General features: G+C 31.7%; 2 protein-coding genes across 2 annotated transcripts; both read left to right on the forward strand.

Annotated features, from left to right (window-relative positions):
• Positions 1 to 10,524: 10,524 nt before the first annotated feature.
• Positions 10,525 to 12,124, forward strand: LOC133305857 (S-adenosylmethionine decarboxylase proenzyme-like). The gene has a single exon (XM_061506099.1). The coding sequence runs from the start codon at positions 10,669 to 10,671 to the stop codon at positions 11,752 to 11,754; it is 1,086 nt and encodes a 361-aa protein (XP_061362083.1). The 5' UTR covers positions 10,525 to 10,668; the 3' UTR covers positions 11,755 to 12,124.
• A 2,287-nt stretch (positions 12,125 to 14,411) lies between these two features.
• Positions 14,412 to 15,103, forward strand: LOC133305868 (late embryogenesis abundant protein 2-like). Its single transcript, XM_061506112.1, has 3 exons — positions 14,412 to 14,476; positions 14,778 to 14,846; positions 15,035 to 15,103. The coding sequence occupies exons 1-3, from the start codon at positions 14,423 to 14,425 to the stop codon at positions 15,101 to 15,103; spliced, it is 192 nt and encodes a 63-aa protein (XP_061362096.1). The 5' UTR covers positions 14,412 to 14,422.
• Positions 15,104 to 19,075: the final 3,972 nt, after the last annotated feature.

Here is a 19,075-nt window from a genome sequence, read left to right on the forward strand (position 1 = left end):
CAGCCACTTGAAGGAGAAATTCCAGAAGAAGTCTGGACAGGTCGGAAAGCGGCCTACAATCAATTGAAGGTGTTTGGATGCTGAGCTTTTGTGCATATCCCTAAATATGAAAGGGCTAAATTTGATGCAAAGACCAAAGAATGCATCTATCTTGGTCGCCGAGATGTGAGTTCGGGTTCCGACTTTGGGATCCAATCAATAAGAAGATCGTGAGAAGCCGAGATGTGATCTTTCATGAAGATGAGAACATTCATGACATCTCGAAGCCCAAAGTCCGGGTTACTGTCAGACGTGAAGAACTCGTCCCTCCTGTCCGAGCTGAAGCAGGGGGAGAAAATCAAGAGAATGAAGAAATTGATGACCAGCAACAAGCTGAAGATGACCAAGACACTGAGGTCCGAGTTGAGGATGAGATCCGGGATGAGAATGATGAACTGGGTTCTCAAGCTGAAGAATAAACGAGATATCCAACTCGAGAAAGAAGACCCTCTACGAGATACCCATCTGATGAATACACCGTTGTTGCTGAAGACGGTGAACCTTAGAGTTATGATGAGGCTGTGACGAGCTCAGAGAAAGGAGAATGGAAAAAGGCAATGCAAGACGAGATGAAGTCTTTGCACGAGAATCAGACTTATGAGTTGACCGAGTTGCCTAAAGGAAGACGAGCTTTGAAAAATAAATGGGTCTACAAGATTAAGAATGAAGAGAACGGGAAAAAGCCGAGATACAAAGCCCGAATTGTAGTGAAAGGCTGCAATCAGAAGAAAGGAGTAGACTTTGAGGAGATTTTTTCTCCTGTGGTGAAAATGACCTCGGTCCGAACCGTGTTAGCTATGACGGCTTCTTTGGACCTCGAGGTAGAACAAATGGACGTGAAGACGACATTTCTTCACGGTGATTTAGAAGAAGAAATATATATGGAGCAACCTAAAGGGTTCCGAGCTCCAGACCAAGAAGACTTGGTATGTCGGTTGAAAAAGAGCCTCCATGGCTTGAAGCAAGCACCTCGACAGTGGTACAAGAAATTTGAATCATTCATGACTTATCATAAGTTTGAGAAGACAGAAGCCGACCACTGCGTATTTGTGAAGAGGTATGAGGCTAGAGATTTTTTGAGTTTGTTGTTGTATGTTGACGACATGCTTATTGTAGGGAAAGACAAATCGAGGATAGCCGCCCTGAAAAAGGCGTTGAGCTCGTCCTTCGCAATGAAGGACCTCGACCCTGCAAAGCAGATTCTCAGAATCAAGATCATTCGAGATAGACAGAAGAAGCTACTGTGGCTGAGTCAAGAGAAATATATTGAGAAGATTCTGAAGAAATTCAGCATGGACAAAGCCAAAACAGTGAGCACCCCCCTTGCTGGACACATAAAGCTGAACCAGAAGCAATGTCCGAGATCTTATGAAGATAAATATGAGATGATGAAGGTCCATTACCAATCCGCTGTCGGAAGCTTGATGTATGCAATGGTTTGCACTAGACCTGACTTGGCATATGCTGTTGGAATGGTAAGCCGGTATCTGTCAATCCCCGGCAAAGAGCACTGGGAAGCAGTGAAGTGGATCTTTGTAATGTCCCACATCGGTTGGAGAGGGGAACGAAGCATGCCTTATAAGGGTGTGGATACCTCTTCTAGTGTGAGGCCTTTTGTGGGGTGTCCCAAGAAACAAAACCGTGAGCCCGAGGGCAAAGCGGACAATATCATGCTACAGGGTTTGGGGCTGTTACATTTGGTATCAGAGCCTGGCCCTGGACCGGTGTGTACAGTGGGGACGCTGTATTCCCAGTGGGGGAGGATGTAATGTCCCACATCGGTTGGAGAGGGGAACGAAGCATGCCTTATAAGGGTGTGGATACCTCTTTTAGTGTGATGCCTTTTGTGGGGTGTCCCAAGAAACCAAACCGTGAGCCCGAGGGCAAAGCGGACAATATCATGTTACAGGGTTTGGGGCTGTTACAATCTTCAAGTACCTACGAGGTACGACCGACTTATGTCTCCGATTTGGATAAGGCAAAGCCGAGTTGCAAGGCTACTCAGATTCTGATTTAGGGGGAGACGCCGACTCGAGGAAGTCGACTACAAGATATTTGATGAGATTTGCTGGAGGAGCTGTCTCTTGGCAATCAAGACTTCATAAATGTGTTGCACTATCGACAACTGAGGCTAAGTACATTGTCGCTACTAAGACAAGCAAAGAGATGCTGTGGATGAAGAAGTTCCTCATGGAACTCGGCCATGATCAAGACAAGTACGAGCTGGGTTGTGACAATCAAAGCGCAATCCATCTTGCGAAGAATTCGACCTATCACTCCCGCACTAAGCATATTGATGTGAGGTATCATTGGATCCAGGATGTGGTGGAAGGTGGAGAGCTCGAACTCGTCAAGGTGCACACTGACCAAAATTGGTCCGACATGATGACGAAGCCGGTTCCAGCAAGAAAATTTGAAGACTGCTGTGAAGGAGTCGGGTTGATGCTGAAGCCAACACATTGAAGTCAGAGGGGGAGATTTGTTGGGCTTCCTCCTTCAATGCTGAGTCCAAGCCCATTTGACGGGTTTCCTAAAAACCCTAACCCTAATTTCCACCTCCTCTATATATACTCATTAGTTGTGGATGAAGGCTAGGTCATATGAGAGAATTTTATTTGACTGATATTTGAGAGAAAATTGTTTGAGCAAAGCTTTATGCTTTGCATTTGAGAGATCTCTAGAGAGAGTTTGAGTGAAACATCTCTAGGGTAGTTTGATTATCACCATTGTTGGAGAGGTTGAGTTAACCACCACATTGGTGTATTCTGATTATTTTGTAACCATTATTTTCATAGTGGATTTTTGATCTGGACTAAGTCCCGTGGATTTTTACTTCTTCATTGAAGAAGGTTTTCCCACGTTAAATCTGGTTGTGTTCTTCTTCTCTCTCCTGCTTTGTGATTTTTCGTTTTGATATTTATGCTGCGCTACCCGACCTGGTGAAGTTCAGGCCGAGGGATTGCCGAGATCCGAGATCAGGATCTTGTTGATTGACTTCTGCACAAAGGCCCCTGAGCCGAGCTTGAGGGAACCAATTTTTTCCCAACACAACAACCATCCAATATTATATAAGAATACAAGCATTATATATGCCAATAGGAGAAAAAGGTATCATTTATTGGGTGTGTATCTAAATTTACCTTATTGCGAACAGAGCAGAATCCATTAAATTGCAATGTTGCACCTAATAGAGTGAGAGTCAATGATGCTTCCACATAATCCTGCCAGGAAGGCGATTGGTATGGCTTTTGACAACCAGATGTGAGTTTGATATAGTTCTTAGGCAAAAAAAAATTAAATATTTTTTTTAATAAATAATTACATAAATGTAGTCGTTTTGAAACTATTTACATAAGTATAGGAGATAGACACTTTGCATTGGGGCGTGATTGAGGAGAGAGACACTCTCCTGTGGGGCGTGTTTCAGCTGGTGCTGTCACGTGACACAAAAGTCAATCAACAGTTTGACCGTAAAATTTTGAAAGCCCTTAACTTTTGACTCGGGTGTCCGAATTAGATAAAAAAAAATTTGATTTCACATAACTTTACAAGATCTTTATTATGAATGTTTGCAAGAGAACTATACCTTTAATCACAATCAAAATTATCTCTTATTTATTTATTTTTATCATTATTATTATTTTAAATCATCTAATTGCAAGATATCTTGATGGGAGAATATTAAATCTGTAAATAAAGAGATAAATTTCATTTTTAGCAAAATTTGGAATTAATGTTATTTAAATGGTACCTTTTGGTAAATTTGTTTTCAGCACATTTTGAAAGAATTTGCTTAAATACTACCATTGTATCGCTGACATGATAATTATTTTGACATTAATTGACAAATATTATAAATTAATATTTATTTATTATAAATTTATAAATTTGAATATGTAGAGACAATTTGAGTTCGAGCAACAAAATAAGCATGTATTGATTTTACTCTATATAAGAGTTGTCAATATTTAATATGACCGAATGCCAATAAAAATAGAGTCCAATTTACATATTATAGAATTCTGTTCTTATGTAGTCAATAATAATAAGTGGTGATTTGCAATAAAAAGTAACCTGATTTTACATACAGCCTTTCGCTTTCAGGGAAAAAAAAATAATGATATCAAAAACTGATCCTATATATAATAGCCTTTGGCTTAACCTTAATTTTCTTTTCATCATGAACCCACATTAATTAATATTTGAGATATTTAAATCCAAACAAAAAGCCACTTAGTTAAACAGACTTTATATTGTATCCCATATGCATCATGACTAAATCCATTTTTTATTACAACAATAAAAATTATCATTTGCAACTCACAATAATTATAATAATTTTAACTTAATCATCATATCTATTTTTTATTTTTTAAATTATTGGATACTCAAACGTTTAGATCGTAACTGAATTTCCGAAATAATAATAGATGATTGCAAAGGTGGTTCAATATGATAAACTTTCTGAATAAAAAGAGAGACTTCCAAGCGTCCCGGATTATAAATTCATACACTCAGGTTCGATATTCTTTTGAGATTGTGACCATGCATGTGTTACATACTTTGTACAGAAATATTAGATAAAGATAATGACTGTCTTGTTCGAAATTCAATCTTGTGAAGCTTCAATGAATTAATTTAGGAAATCTGTAGATTCCTTCACTTTTGTGATTCCATTATTTTCAGCCATACACATGGTCTAATCTTTGATTAGTGGTTCTAACTTCTAAGGTTCCCCCTCCCAAAGTAAAATATGATTTTATGATGTTTAAAAATTCCTAAAGTATTTTGAAACCAAAGCAAATTATTCTTAAGGTGTGTTAGAATTTAAAACTGGATAAATCTCTTTGTAGTCTTAAGAGTCCGTTTGATGGGCTTTTTTTTTTCTTCTAAAGCATTTTTTTTTTATAAAAAAAAGCACTTTTCGAAAAAAAGTCTGTTTAGATCGATGCTTGCTTAAAAAAAAAGCAGAAATCATAAAAAAAGTCAAAAATCTATTTTTTTCTGAAGTTAAAAATTTTAGTTTATAAAAAAAAACAAAAGTCAAAAATCAAATATCTTTTTTAAAATATTAATATCTTTAACTTTTATAAAAAGTACTTTTAAAATAAGGAAGGCACAAAAAGAACTTTTTTGACAAATCAATACAAACGGACTCTTAGAGATTTTTGTACAGTGTAGCATCGGACGATGACGTGAAATAAATTGTTATGATTGTGTCAACACAAATCATCCCAATTTTTTAAAAACATTTGAACCTAAAATTGTCAATGAAGTGAAATAAATAAATTAAAATTACAAAATACTTTTAATTATTTAAAATTTAAATACAGCCACACTTTTAAAAAACAAGATTCCTTAAAAAAAAAAAAAATCCATCAAATTACATTAAAAAAGAAGAAGAAGGGCTCAACTGTGGTATTCTGAGTCATGATGGTTATGTGGAACCAAATGAATGGTGAAACGTGCATGATGTTGGCGTGAGAATGGAATTTATACCTAAAATTGAGAATCCTTAATATGAAGTGAGGAAGAATGGCAAAAGAGATTCGTTTTGTGGCCAAAGGAAAGCTACGAGACAAAGAATAAAAGATTAAACAAGATTATGAAGGGAACCACCTCTACCTCTGTTCCAATTCGAATGACTTTTGATAAGTCATATCTCTTGTTATTTTCATTGTTGACATCTATGTCCCTGCAATCTAATTTATACTTGTTTTTCAAGTAAACTTTGTAATTATTCTTTTAAATATTAGAGAGCTATCAATTCACAATGACTTTTTATTTCAAAAAAATTCATTAGGTTCTTGAAATTTAAAATATTATTACATCTATTTTTTATTTAAGTATTATAAAGTCATGACAAAAAAATAAAATGTATGATTATTTTATATTTTCAAAGAATTAAATTATAACATGAATATCTAAAAAACTAATATAGTAAACTCACTAGTATTTAAAATACTAATTTAATATTTTATTCATATTTTTGTCTTGTTTTAATTCTTAACAAATTAATTTAATACAAATTTCTTAGAATTAAGAATTAAAAATGTTATTAAAGAATATTTCTTAGAATTAAGTTGCTTACTTATTCAAAGAAAGGGATAAAACATTTACAAAAAAAAAAGAAAAAAAGAAAGGGATACAACAATTATTTCAATTCAACCATTTTTTTATTTTATTTTCAGGAAAATTAGTTGTAATACAATTTTAAATTTAATCGTCAATAATTTCATTCTTTACATTATTATTGACATAATTTAATTATAATTCAGGATTATACTTATTACCTCTTATTATTTCTACAATAAGATAAAAAAATTATCTATCACTGACCTGAATTATTCATGCATGGATCAATTCGATCGATCAGACGGTAATAGAAATGTTAATAAAAGATGATAAATATAACCTAATAGTAAATAATTAAATATAACCAGTCTTTATTTAAAAAGATAAATCTGTTAAATTGTTAACTTTTAACCTAATAATGTATCACGATAATTACATGTACTATTATTGACTTCAACTTTAATCATTTTATTTGATTTTTTAATATCAATTCTTATAAGTAATATGAAATGATGATAAATCCGCAGAACTGCCTATTCAATAATACAAAATAAGAGTATTTTCTTAAGAAATTTTGTTATAGATTTATTTTAGGTAATTTTTTTTATCACGATAATTGCATTAACTACTATACAATTATTGTATTTGGTTTTTAATATAAATTTTATAAGTAATATACAATGATGATGATTTCACAAAAATGCTAGTTCTTAATATAAAATAAGAGTATTATTATAAGAAAATATTTATAGTTTTTTTAATAATATTTTTTTTAATAATTTAATAATTAATTAATTAAAAGGGAGAGTATCAAATTTAAGCCGCAAGAAACTCTATCTACTTTATCATCCAAGATTAGTTGCAATAGAAGTAAATTGCAACCCACATAAATTTCACCTACAATATTAGTGGTTTAACTTTTGAGGTAAGTTGTAGTTACTTCAAGGAGTGGTTTAACTAACCACTACCTATCTCTAAATTGCACGAGGAACCACTAAAATAAATTTATCTTTAAATTTCAACAAATTAAGATAACAAAACCTTAAATATACATTTTTTTACTTTAAAAATATGCTTATTTTATTGGAAACTTATCCATTGTCTTATATCTTATTTACTTGAAAATTACTTATTTTTTATTGTCAGAAAAGGTAGAAGTGTAGAATGTAGAACCGTTGTTTTAGTTTAAAGGTAGCAAATTTGCTGATTTATATTTTACCATTTATTCATAAATGTCCATTTCTTTTAAAACATTGAAAACTCTTATACTATGTATTAAAATTAGTTTTTATGACAAAGGGTATTTAAGTAATCATATTAATTATTTTTTCATATTGTAATCTATTGACATTTGAATTTTTTCTTATTAATACATGAACTTACACAAAAATAAAATAAAATTGGTTGCTCAAACAAGACATGATTATTTGATCATTATAATCTTTGCCTCTAAATATATATACACATATTACACACAAATATGTTCACATTTCGTGTATGAACTTGCTTATGAAAAAATCTTTTGGTGCATGAACTAAGAAATGGTTATTTCAACATTTGAATCTTTGCTCATTAATAAATATGTATAAAGTGTGTTCACCAAAAAAAAAAATATGTATAAAGTAATAGCATATTAGACAAGTTTTATCATAAAAAAGTGTCTTTACACATGTTCAATGCTAGATGAAACACTTATGGAAAAGTTCTCTTCTATTGGGAGACGTTTTTAAGTGCTTTCGAATTATTTTTTTTATTTGGTGAGACAGACCAATAAAAATAAGAGAGAGAAGAGAATAATTCTATTTTAATCCACATGTCATCCTCTCAATGAGAGGAGCACAAAATCCCGGCACATCCCAAATATTTTTTTCTCGTTAGTGGTCTCTTGTATTTCACAATCTTAAAACAAATATTAAGGTTAACAATAATAATAAAACTAATATAATTTATTTATATCTGTATCAGTATCCTATATATCAAAGTAAGCATTGTAAGTAATTCCTTGATTTATTACCACTAATCTTCGATTAATCAACTAAATTAACTTATCTAAATTTTAGCACATGAACTTAGACATAATCAAGTATTTATTAGTTTTTTTATTAGATAGATATTCCATCTGGTTTTATCTGTCACTTTGAAAAAAGAATTTGTTGTCTCATTTCATTTGTCTTTTAAAAAAATAGAATCATTAATTATTATTTTCCTAATTTTATCTTTATTATTGATAAATTAAAATGAAGGTTAATAATGATTAAAATTTTAAATATTTCAATAAAAATAATTTTTCGATAGATACTAATTTGTATTTGATGTTCTAATGAACCCGACTAATCCAATTTCAGGTTTGTGCCTCTCTACCCTCTCCAGGAGTTATGACTATCAGGATTTGAATCGACTATTTTTTTGGCAAGTCAAATCATAGGGTCTAGCTGTGAACTTTATTAATTCTTATGCAACAAATTTTTTTATAATTAATATTATTTAGCAACTTTCTTAATTCTTAAGCAAGAATTTTATAAAAGAAATATGCATAAGTAAAAAGAGTTAAGTATTTATATAAGATAAGATTAATTTAAAATAAACAAATAAGCTTGCATTTATTATAGGTTTAATTTAAAATATATTATAAAAATAAGGGATAAAATATTATACTTATAATTAATAAGGGAGAGAAAAAAATAAATATCCGTTAAGATTATGATCTAATGATATTGAAAGATAAAGTAGGTATAAAAAAGATAAAATTAGACATGAAAAAAATATATTTTTCTAAAAATGTAAGAACAAAACATATTCTTAAATCACTTTAGAAATAAACTAATTTTAAATATTTATTTTCCAAATTAAACGAGTTGTTATCGAGGAAGTTAGACAATATTAGCTATGTTACTATTTGCTTTCCACTTTTTTCTCGATTTCATTCTTAAATTAAAAGGTAATCTAATAATAATTTTGAATGAACTGCTTGTTTGGCACGCAATACCAGATTCTTTGCCAAATTTGTAGGAGGAGGATGACGTGGCAATCAAAAGTTAGAAAAGCATGAGGGTATTATCGTAATCGAACATCACCTCAGCCACTATATAATGAGATTGCCTCCTCCTGTTCTCCTCAACAACAACCCATCAAACTACTTTAAACCCAAATTTTCTCTTCAGTTTTATTGTTTTTCTGCTTCAACTTCTCTCTGCGTTCCTTCACGTTCCTCCAACTCCTTCAATCACTGTAAGTCATCTCGAATTCGATTTTTTTTTTAAATTTTTATAATTTTTTTTTCCCGGCGACACTATCAATGTTTGATTTTTTATTTTATTTTTATTGATTTAGGATAATATCGATTCAAAAATCTGAGTTTGAAAGGGGATATCTGAGAAGCATAGATTGGTCTACGATCTTTTTTTCCTTGTAATTGTGAGTATTTTTCGGATTCTTGTTTATGTTTTGGAGGAACAAATATGATCCAATTTTTGAATGAACTGATAAATTGAATGAGAGAGCCAATGAAGATTTCTTCCTTGGGTGTTGTCGCATTATTTTGACTATATTGTTTAAGGGATAGGTTATTCTATTTTTTTTTTTCATGCCTATTTTTACCATTTCTCTTGAAATTCTGAAGATTGAAACGCATCTTGAGGTCTCGTTGGGTATTTGCAAAGTTTATGTCAGTTAACCTTTTTTTTTTTTTTTTATATCAGATTGTAAGCTTTTTCTCTTGGGGGGGACTGGGAGGAAGATTTTGGGGTTTTGATTCTCAACATTGATTATAAGCTTTGATTTTGGGGTTTTATCTCTCAACATTGTTCTTTCCTCTTTGGACGTTTTAGAATACTGTTGATTTAAATTTCATATAGGGCTTAATTGCATGCCTCTCTGTTCTTTTTGATTGCGTTTGTATCTAGTGGTTAAGAAAATGGTTTGATCATTTAACAATAGTGATGTATTTGTTGTTCAATATTTGGAGAGGTTATATTATCTTATGCTACATGGTGAATTTATTCCGAATTGCTATTTTCCCTTCAGAATTTCATATATTTTAGTCCCCCACACCAATGGACAAACCTTGAAATCATGATTGCATTGTAATTACTTTCCATGTTGAAATAAACACATGAACTGTCGCTGATTTTGTGCTTTATTTCTTTGGTAGGAAGGTCTGGATGAACTGATGGAGTCTAAAGGTGGGAAGAAGTCTAGTAGTAGTAAATCCTTTTTGTACGAAGCTCCTCTCGGTTACACCATTGAAGACGTTCGACCGCACGGTGGAATCAAGAAGTTCAGATCTGCTGCTTACTCCAACGTAAGTTCCTACCCCATTTCTTTTGATAAATAGGGAAACATTTAGTATTAGACTGGTTGACTTTGATTTTTAATACTTCTTTTTCCCTTGTGCAGTGCATCCGCAAACCATCCTGAAATTTCCTTGGTTGTGACATAGCCCCTTGATTTTGCATACGACGATATTCCTAGTCTCCTCTTCTCTTTCTTCTTGTCGTCTTCCTTGCTTTTCTTGTTCTCTATCTGCAGAGCAACACTTCATTTCTTCGAGTCAAGATGGCCTTGACAGGCTCAGCTATTGGTTTTGAAGGCTATGAAAAGAGGCTTGAGATATCTTTTTTTGAACGTGGTGTGTTTGCTGATCCTGAAGGATTAGGCCTCCGAGCATTGTCTAAGGATCAATTGGATGAAATTCTGAAACCAGCTGAGTGCACTATTGTTGACTCGCTGTCAAATGCTTATATTGATTCTTATGTTCTTTCGGAGTCAAGCCTATTTGTCTATCCTTATAAAATTATTATAAAAACTTGTGGGACTACGAAATTGCTTCTGTCCATCCCTGTTATTCTTAAGCTGGCTGATACCCTTGACATTACTGTGAAATCTGTGAGGTACACTCGTGGAAGCTTCATTTTTCCTGGGGTACAGCCATTCCCTCATCGTAGCTTTTCAGAAGAAGTTGCCGTTCTTGACAGCTATTTTGGCAACCTTGGTTCTGGTAGCAAAGCTTATTTGATGGGTGACCCTGACAAGTCACAGGTTTGGCACATCTACTTTGCAAGTGCTCAGACAAAACGCTCATCAGAAGCCGTATATGGCCTTGAGATGTGTATGACTGGTTTAGATAAGGAAAGGGCCTCTGTATTTTTCAAGAAAAATACATGTTCGGCAGCTTTAATGACCAAAGCTTCTGGAATCAGGAGGATCTTTCCGCAATCTGACATATGCGATTTTGAATTTGATCCTTGTGGGTATTCAATGAATGGAATAGAAGGGAGTGCAATATCTACTATTCATGTTACCCCAGAAGATGGTTTCAGTTATGCAAGCTTTGAAGCCGTGGGATATGATTATGAAGACATAGATCTGACTGAACTTGTTGAAAGGGTTTTAGCATGCTTCCATCCAGCTGAGTTTTCTGTTGCTTTGCACATTGACATGCTTGGTGAAAAACCTGTTGACAAATTTTTCCTGGATATTGAAGGATATTATTGTGGAGAAAGGAGCAATGAAGTACTTGGAGCAGGTGGTGCAGTTGTGTATCATAGCTTTGTTCGAGCTGATGGATGTGCATCTCCTAGATCTATTCTGAAATGCTGCTGGAGTGAGGATGAGAACGAAGAGGAAGTGAGAGAGATATAGATCTGGTCCTCATATTTAGCTGTGGTTTATCTTTACTGTTGTGTTGCTACTTAAATTAATTAGGGTTATCCTTCGAGAGCAAAGTAATAAACGTCTTATGATGCTTCATTATGCAGTTTCTCCCTGTGTCTAATGCTATTTAGGAAGCGGAAGTAAGAGAGATATTTATCTGTTCCTCATATGTTGCTGTGGTTTATCTTAAAGTGTTATTACTTAATGCAGTTTCTTCTAGTTTCTAATCCTATGTAGGATTTGTCATAGGGAGTAGTGGGTGCTAGGTCATATACTAGTGTGTTGCTCCTGTATTTTATTGTTAAATAAATGAAACCATGCTATAATATAATTTAAATCTTCTTGATTGTTTTGATTATTAACACAGATGCTTAATAAGGCAATTCAACTTCAGTTGCACCTTTTTGATGGTGATCGCTCTGAAGCCAAAGCAACGTAATATTTATTATTAAATAAAATGCATGATTAGGGAATCAATAAGAAATACAATTTGATGAGGAATTTTGTTTGGTGAATTTCAAATTAATTCTACATTTGATTTACACGAGACAACTTTTCATGTATCGTATACCATTAACTTGTTCATGTGATGGAACCATCAAATGGCCAACACGAATTTTATAGATCAATTATACCAAAGTGCAGAGAGTAAAGATTAGTTGAAGTGGTGAGAAATTGTTATGGTTCATAAAACCATGGATATTTGTACATATCAAAAACACTAATTTATTATGATAAGTTTCAATTTACATGTTATTACCTTGTACATATAAAAAAATGACACTTGAGTTAATAAGTGATTACATATTAATAAATTTTTTTTATAAAAGGGGCTTTTACATGTGTCTTAATGATATTTGTTCCACTTGTATATACATGAGTTCAACATATATCTTTTGCATATTCAAATATTTTACTGAGATGGTGTGACTTATTGAAATCATGTAGCTTTATTGAAATGAAAATATGATATATGTATCTTCAATATTTTTTTTAAAAAAAAATTGGCATATTGGAAACTTTTATTAAAAATTGAAAATTGGGACACATGATCCATGTGATCGCTTCATGCCACAAAGCTCTATTACGTCACGACACTTGTAGGCTTTTGTGGACGTCTCTATAGAACCATGGTTGGTAATGCTGAATGTGTAGGCACTTTTTAAATAAGAGCAAGTGAATATTGAGAACAAAAATGAGACTACTCCTAGGCTGGGCTTGGACAGGATAGTTTGACTCACCAATGGGTGTTTATGGCCCGGCCTTAACCGAGGACAATAACCAGAATTGTTTGGTTTGGGTTGAGTCTAGTTTCGCTTAAATTTCAACTATGGACTAAGCTCACTTAATTAAAATGAACTTTTTTTTTTTTTTTTGGTAAAGAATTAAAATGAACTTTAATATATCTTTTTGACTCAGACTGCTTATATATGCGCATGGATATGCTTACATACTGACTTCTTTCAAGTTGTTTTCATATTATATAAGATTTAATTTTTTAGATTTATAAATTTGTTAAAATATTTAATATATGCATTCAATTATTGAATATGATTTAGCTCAGTCAGCCTAACATAAACCCGAAATTGAAAATAGCTGATTTGCTTGGGTCCAAAGCTTCCCTCGGATTAAGGGCACATTTCATGCCACTCTTTTAGAGGGAATTTTTCGCACTTGTTGATCAGTATTCGTAATTCCTAACTCTTACGCCAGAGATGAGTTATTTTTATTTATTATTGGCTAATAATGAGAAAAGTTTTAATTTGATGTAATAGCTGAAATCTTTGGCTGAAAAAGTCTACATACACATCTATTTCGTTACAAAGTTCACTCATACAAGATATTTTAGGTTTTGTGTAAAGTTCAAGAGGCACCAACTACCGTCAAATGTTGCCAAGTGCAAGTGTACAAAATTGCAAAAAGTGATAGGTGAAGATAGTTATCATTAATTTATAATGGTTAATCTTTGTTCAAGCTATCTCTATAATTATTGGACCAATTACTCCTTAAGTATTATTGCGACGACCCTTCCAATAATTTTGTATTAAACATATATCATATAGCTATTATGCAAGTTTGTGTGTAGAGGAGATTATTTTCGTTTTAAGGTTAAATAAAACTCAAAACCTTTCCAATACTAATCGAGTTAATAATAAAATATCAGAGAAGAAAAAAAGGATGAATTTCATACCACTTTTCATAGAAGCTCTCAGAGTAATAATTAATCACTCTTGAAAAACTGGGACTATGAAAATATAATTATAACATATATGGTTTTGATAAATTAAAGAATAAAGAAAATAAGTTTTGGATGGCTTCAATTCCTCAAAATAGTATCAAAATTTCTCAGTGAGATTGAGTTTGTTGTAATACCTTAGATATAGGAATTATGAACTACGCTCTGCTGGTCAACAAGTGCTGAATGATTCCCTATTCCCCCTTTGTTAGAATGTCATGACAACTGCCCCTGAAATCAGGTAAAGGAACAACATTGAAAATTTCAATTTTTGATGGCCAAGAATTGGGGAAAACACGTGTTGAGCAATGCAATGTTTTGAATATAAATCTCAACCGAGTAGCAAATTAATCTGCATCTCAAACATAACAATTATTGATATACTTAATTAGTTCAATCAGTAACAGTTTTGAAAAGAAGATGGAGTCTGAGAAGATGAGCTACAATGCTGGAGTTGCCAAGGGCCAAACTCAGGTAATTTCCTTTTCTCAATCTTGATATATATATATATAGGGTTATGTTTATCTCATTTTACATGAGATAAACAACTCTCCTACACACACAAAAAGAGGTTGAGTCCCACCATTTTTTTTTCTCTTTCTTCTTACTTGTGGGTCCCACTTATACTTTTATTTCTACAACATAAGGTAATTTTTTTCCTACAACATAAGAAAAATATATCCTATATATATATCTATATGTCTGAGATACAAGCACTTTTTTAAATTAACTGTTCACAAAAAAAAAATTATATATGCTTTTGTGTTTCTTACAGGAAAAGGCCAGCAACCTTATGGACAAGGCTAGCAACACTGCTCAGTCTGCTAAAGAATCCATGCAAGAGGTTCTATAAGTTTTATTTTATTTGTGTGAAGATGTGACTTTTTTTAATAGAATTGTGCATGTAATTTGCATCATGGTTCTAAGACACCAAAAAATGCTAGCACATCTTTGTGATTTAATATCATACATGAATTTTATGAATAAAATGGACCCCAAAAATTTAGTAATGTTTATTTTTTGTGTGTGTAGGCTGGTCAGCAGATGAAGGCCAAGGCACAAGGAGCTGCTGATGCCGTGAAGGATACAATCAACAAGTGAGGATTAATGGATCATTTTGCAGGATTTGGTTTCCCTTTACGCTTTCTTTTTACATGCCTTGTTGATTCAACTGTAGATAATTATAAATATATATCTCAGTTAATCTTGGGCATATTCATAAGTTGATTTCATTTCATTGCAAATGTAATCATTTCACTCATAAGTCTAGTGAAATCAAATTCATTATTTAATAGAAAGTTTCAAATTCCAATTTCGATCCCTGAGAAAGTCAACTTGAAAGAGAAAGGGAAAAATAAAAATAAAAATTCTTCTTATGCAAATTAGATTGGATGATTTGGATCTAAAACAATCTAGATCTATGTCTTTGGGGGAAAAATTCAAATAAAGAAGAAGATAAATACAACAAAAAGGAAATGAATTTTCATTTGGTCTTACTGTTTGTAAATCTAGAAGTGTAAATGTAAAAAATAGTTCAAAACGAAATAGTAATTGTGAGAACAAAGAAAGTGAAAAAGTAATATTACTTATTAAACTCCACGTTCATGACTGTGCATAACTTTACAAGTTGCTTTATTTGATGAGTTTATCGGAAAAAGAAAAAGAAAAAGAAAGTCTAAAGTAAAAAAATATCTATAAAAATAAGATAGTCAAATATATGAAAATGTTTTTCTTTAACTAGTTTTTCTCGAGGTACACGAGCTGATCTTCAAATTCTCAACTTCGACTTGAATAAGAAAATGTTTTCAAACTATCAACTACATTGATATTATGCTCTTTTCAAACAATAGAAGATATATGTCAACAAAATCTAGCATAATTAGTACATAACTAGGTTTCTTAAACATGTTGACAGGAATTCGACTCCTGACTCTCTATGTATGAAAAATGCTTTGTAAATTAGTCTTCGACTATCGACAATATCAACCTCCACCTTCTTTATTACTGTGTGAGTTTAATGTTTTTCTTGCAAGTTCCGTTTATCTTTTAATTTAAATTCTAAGAAAATTACTATTTGATTCTTCATGCATTACTTTCAAATCGGCTTTTTTAAGGTACATTTCAAACCCTAAGTTTAAATAAGACAAATGATGTTCATTGAAAAGCTTGCGCAGTTGCACGTTACATTTTTTCATTGAAAATTAAATTTTTTAATTCTGTTTCCTATCTTCTGAGATATTATCTTTTATCAAATAAACTCTGAAAATATAATCATTCCATTCACGTATTACTTTGCTAGAATTTTTTTTTAACTTAATTAATGTGAATTATCAAATATTTATACACTGTTTGGTATGTTGCATAGACTTATCAAAATTTACTATAAACCAACAACCAATTAATATTTAATAATTCACTTTGAATATAATATCCATGGTAATAGCTCTCACATGTTAAAACCTTAGTAGATGGGCTGATGCCCTCTACATCTACTAAAAAAACCTTTGTAGAACCAACTGCAATTAGATGATTACAATTGTATAAATGGATGATAGTGTATATATAAATGTATAAAGTAACACTACAGATCTTCTAAAATTTAGTTTATCTTTGACTATTTTTGTCGATAGCCACTAAACATTATCATCTTAGATTGATCACTCTGCTTTTATGAATAGAAGTTGTACTTCTTGCTGCTTCTTCTTCTTCCCTTTTTTTTTTTTTAATCTTTTAATGTGTTTGTAAATTTTTTTACATAATTTTAAAGCATATAATATGCCTTTAATAATGGGTTTTCTTAACTAGTAACCTAAGAGATCAATTAAGAGCATGTGTTTGATCCTCCTAATATTATTTTTGCAGAGATTTAAAGCCTTAATCTCGAAATCCGCCTTGAATTGGACTAGTTGCGAAATGATGAACCGATTGTAATATCTCAAACAACAACAATTGATAGAAAAACCCTTCATTAATTAGGAATATTTTCCAATTGGAATTAGGGTCAACAAATTTTTTTTTCAATAATGATTGGTAAATATGTCACAAGCTACTCACATTCAAAATTATTACTCAAGTGATCATTAACAAATTACACAGTATAGTTGAGGAATTTCTATACTTGTTAAGAGACATGTGATCAAAAGATAATTGATCACACATCAAAGATATGGAAAACCTCAAGACCATGCATATATATATATATATATATATATATATATATATATATATATATTTCGTTTTTTTTGTAATGGAAATAAGATATCTGCATTTAATTCAAAACGACGTCGTTTTGGGATAGAAATCAAGGTGTTTTTATAATTTTAATTTATTTCAGAGTTATAATAGCCTTTATAATTATAATTTTTTAATATTTCAACACCAAAACGACGTCATTTTGAAAATAAATGCAAATAACTTATCTACAGTAATTGCGGAAATATTTTTCTGATATATATATATCTCATTAGACACCACAGTTTAACTTGTTTCCAAGTTTGGGTGAACTAAATAATGTAATTAACCAATAACCATTGGTTCAAATGGTAATTTTTTTTTTCTTAATCAGAGATCTCGAGTTCGAGCCACCTCTTCCAATAATAAGTTTGACAATGTTCGAACTAAACTAATCGAATAATGGATGAGTTGGTGGGTATATTAAGAAAAAACAAGTAATTAAATGTGCATGAAAACCCCACACATATATATATATATAGGGTTATAATATATCAGAAAAATGTTTGTCCTTCTCAAGGATGATCATTTTAGTTAAAACTAGTATTTTTTATTTAAAATTTTAATTAAAAAAGGGAAAGACTATACTTACTATCATTTTCCCTTACTATTCTTACTACCTACTTGATTACCGTTTGATCAATTTGAAATCAATGGCAGTTAATTTTTTTTATTTTCTTAATTGTTGATTTCAATTTAATCCAATAGTAATCAATCAGAAAGTAAGATTTGACCCGACTCATGAAGATCTAAATTTACATGTCTAAAAAAATTTACATGTCTAAAATTGGTTGTTGGAGCTAAGTTTGGACTTGTATAAAAGCTCGTTTAATAAAAAGACCTCAGACTCTAGTTCAAAAGCCTGGCCTTAAAGCCTTTCAAGCTAGCCTAATATACTAACTTTTATTTTATATTTTTTATACTACTCATAATAGTCCCCTCTTTCTCCTCAACTCATTTCACCCCATTTTATTGGTTAAATGAACCTTTTGAATTATTTTGTTCTATATTGTGTTGTTTGGATATACATTGAATTTATGAATCTTTATGAAATTATTAGTGCTGTTGATTGTATATTCTGTTTGGATAAATTTTTGTTGTCTTAATTTTTTTAACAGGCTAATAGGATAACTTAGCAGTGTTGTTAAATCCTACCCGGGCATCGACCCGGTTAGGGTACTGGGTCACTGATCGGACCGGTTGACCCAGATATATATAGATATATAAAAATATATATAAATATGAACATGTAAATTCAATTATATTTTCCATATCTGAAATGAATTAAACAAGATTCAATAAATAAGCTCAAAAACATGAAGCATAAATAAATAAAAATACATGCTATTATTATGTCAATTTAAATTGCAACTTAGAATCCTCATAAACATACCTCTCAATGACATTGAACTCATATTTTTCAAATTTAACTATATTAAAATGACATAATTCACATTATCTAATTTATTATTCCACAAATTGCCTCAGTATTGGAAACTAAGAGGTCATTGTAGATGAGTATACTAGCAAATAAAATTACAAAAAAATTTAAAATGAGTTTTACATTTTTTTTGATAAGATGAAACAGTTTTGGTGTTTATCTTTTATTTTATTTTTAAAAAATGCATGACCGACCGGGTCACTGGGTTGCCGAGTCACTGGGTTTGGTCGGGTTTGTCCGAATTTTGACCGGATTTGACCGGGTCGATACATGACTGGTCCAATGCTTGACCCGAACCGGTCTGATGACCGGTTCATCGGGTTCTGGGTCGACTCGGCCGGGTCGGACCGTGTTTTACAACAGTGTAACTTAGGCTTTTATTTTTTGTAAATAAATCAGGG

This window comes from Gastrolobium bilobum, unplaced genomic scaffold, assembly GCF_033153095.1.
Source record: "Gastrolobium bilobum isolate Gb01-03AN ecotype WA unplaced genomic scaffold, APGP_CSIRO_Gbil_v1 utg20561, whole genome shotgun sequence".
NCBI classification, from domain to species: Eukaryota; Viridiplantae; Streptophyta; class Magnoliopsida; order Fabales; family Fabaceae; genus Gastrolobium; species Gastrolobium bilobum.

Excerpts from the sequence above, each read along its gene's own strand:
- LOC133305868 (XM_061506112.1), top strand. The coding sequence starts at position 14,423 with ATGGAGTCTGAGAAGATGAGCTACAATGCTGGAGTTGCCAAGGGCCAA. Across the intron at positions 14,477-14,777 it reads TTGCCAAGGGCCAAACTCAG|GAAAAGGCCAGCAACCTTAT; the intron begins GTAATTTCCTTT and ends TGTTTCTTACAG. Across the intron at positions 14,847-15,034 it reads CTAAAGAATCCATGCAAGAG|GCTGGTCAGCAGATGAAGGC; the intron begins GTTCTATAAGTT and ends TTGTGTGTGTAG.
- LOC133305857 (XM_061506099.1), top strand. The coding sequence starts at position 10,669 with ATGGCCTTGACAGGCTCAGCTATTGGTTTTGAAGGCTATGAAAAGAGG.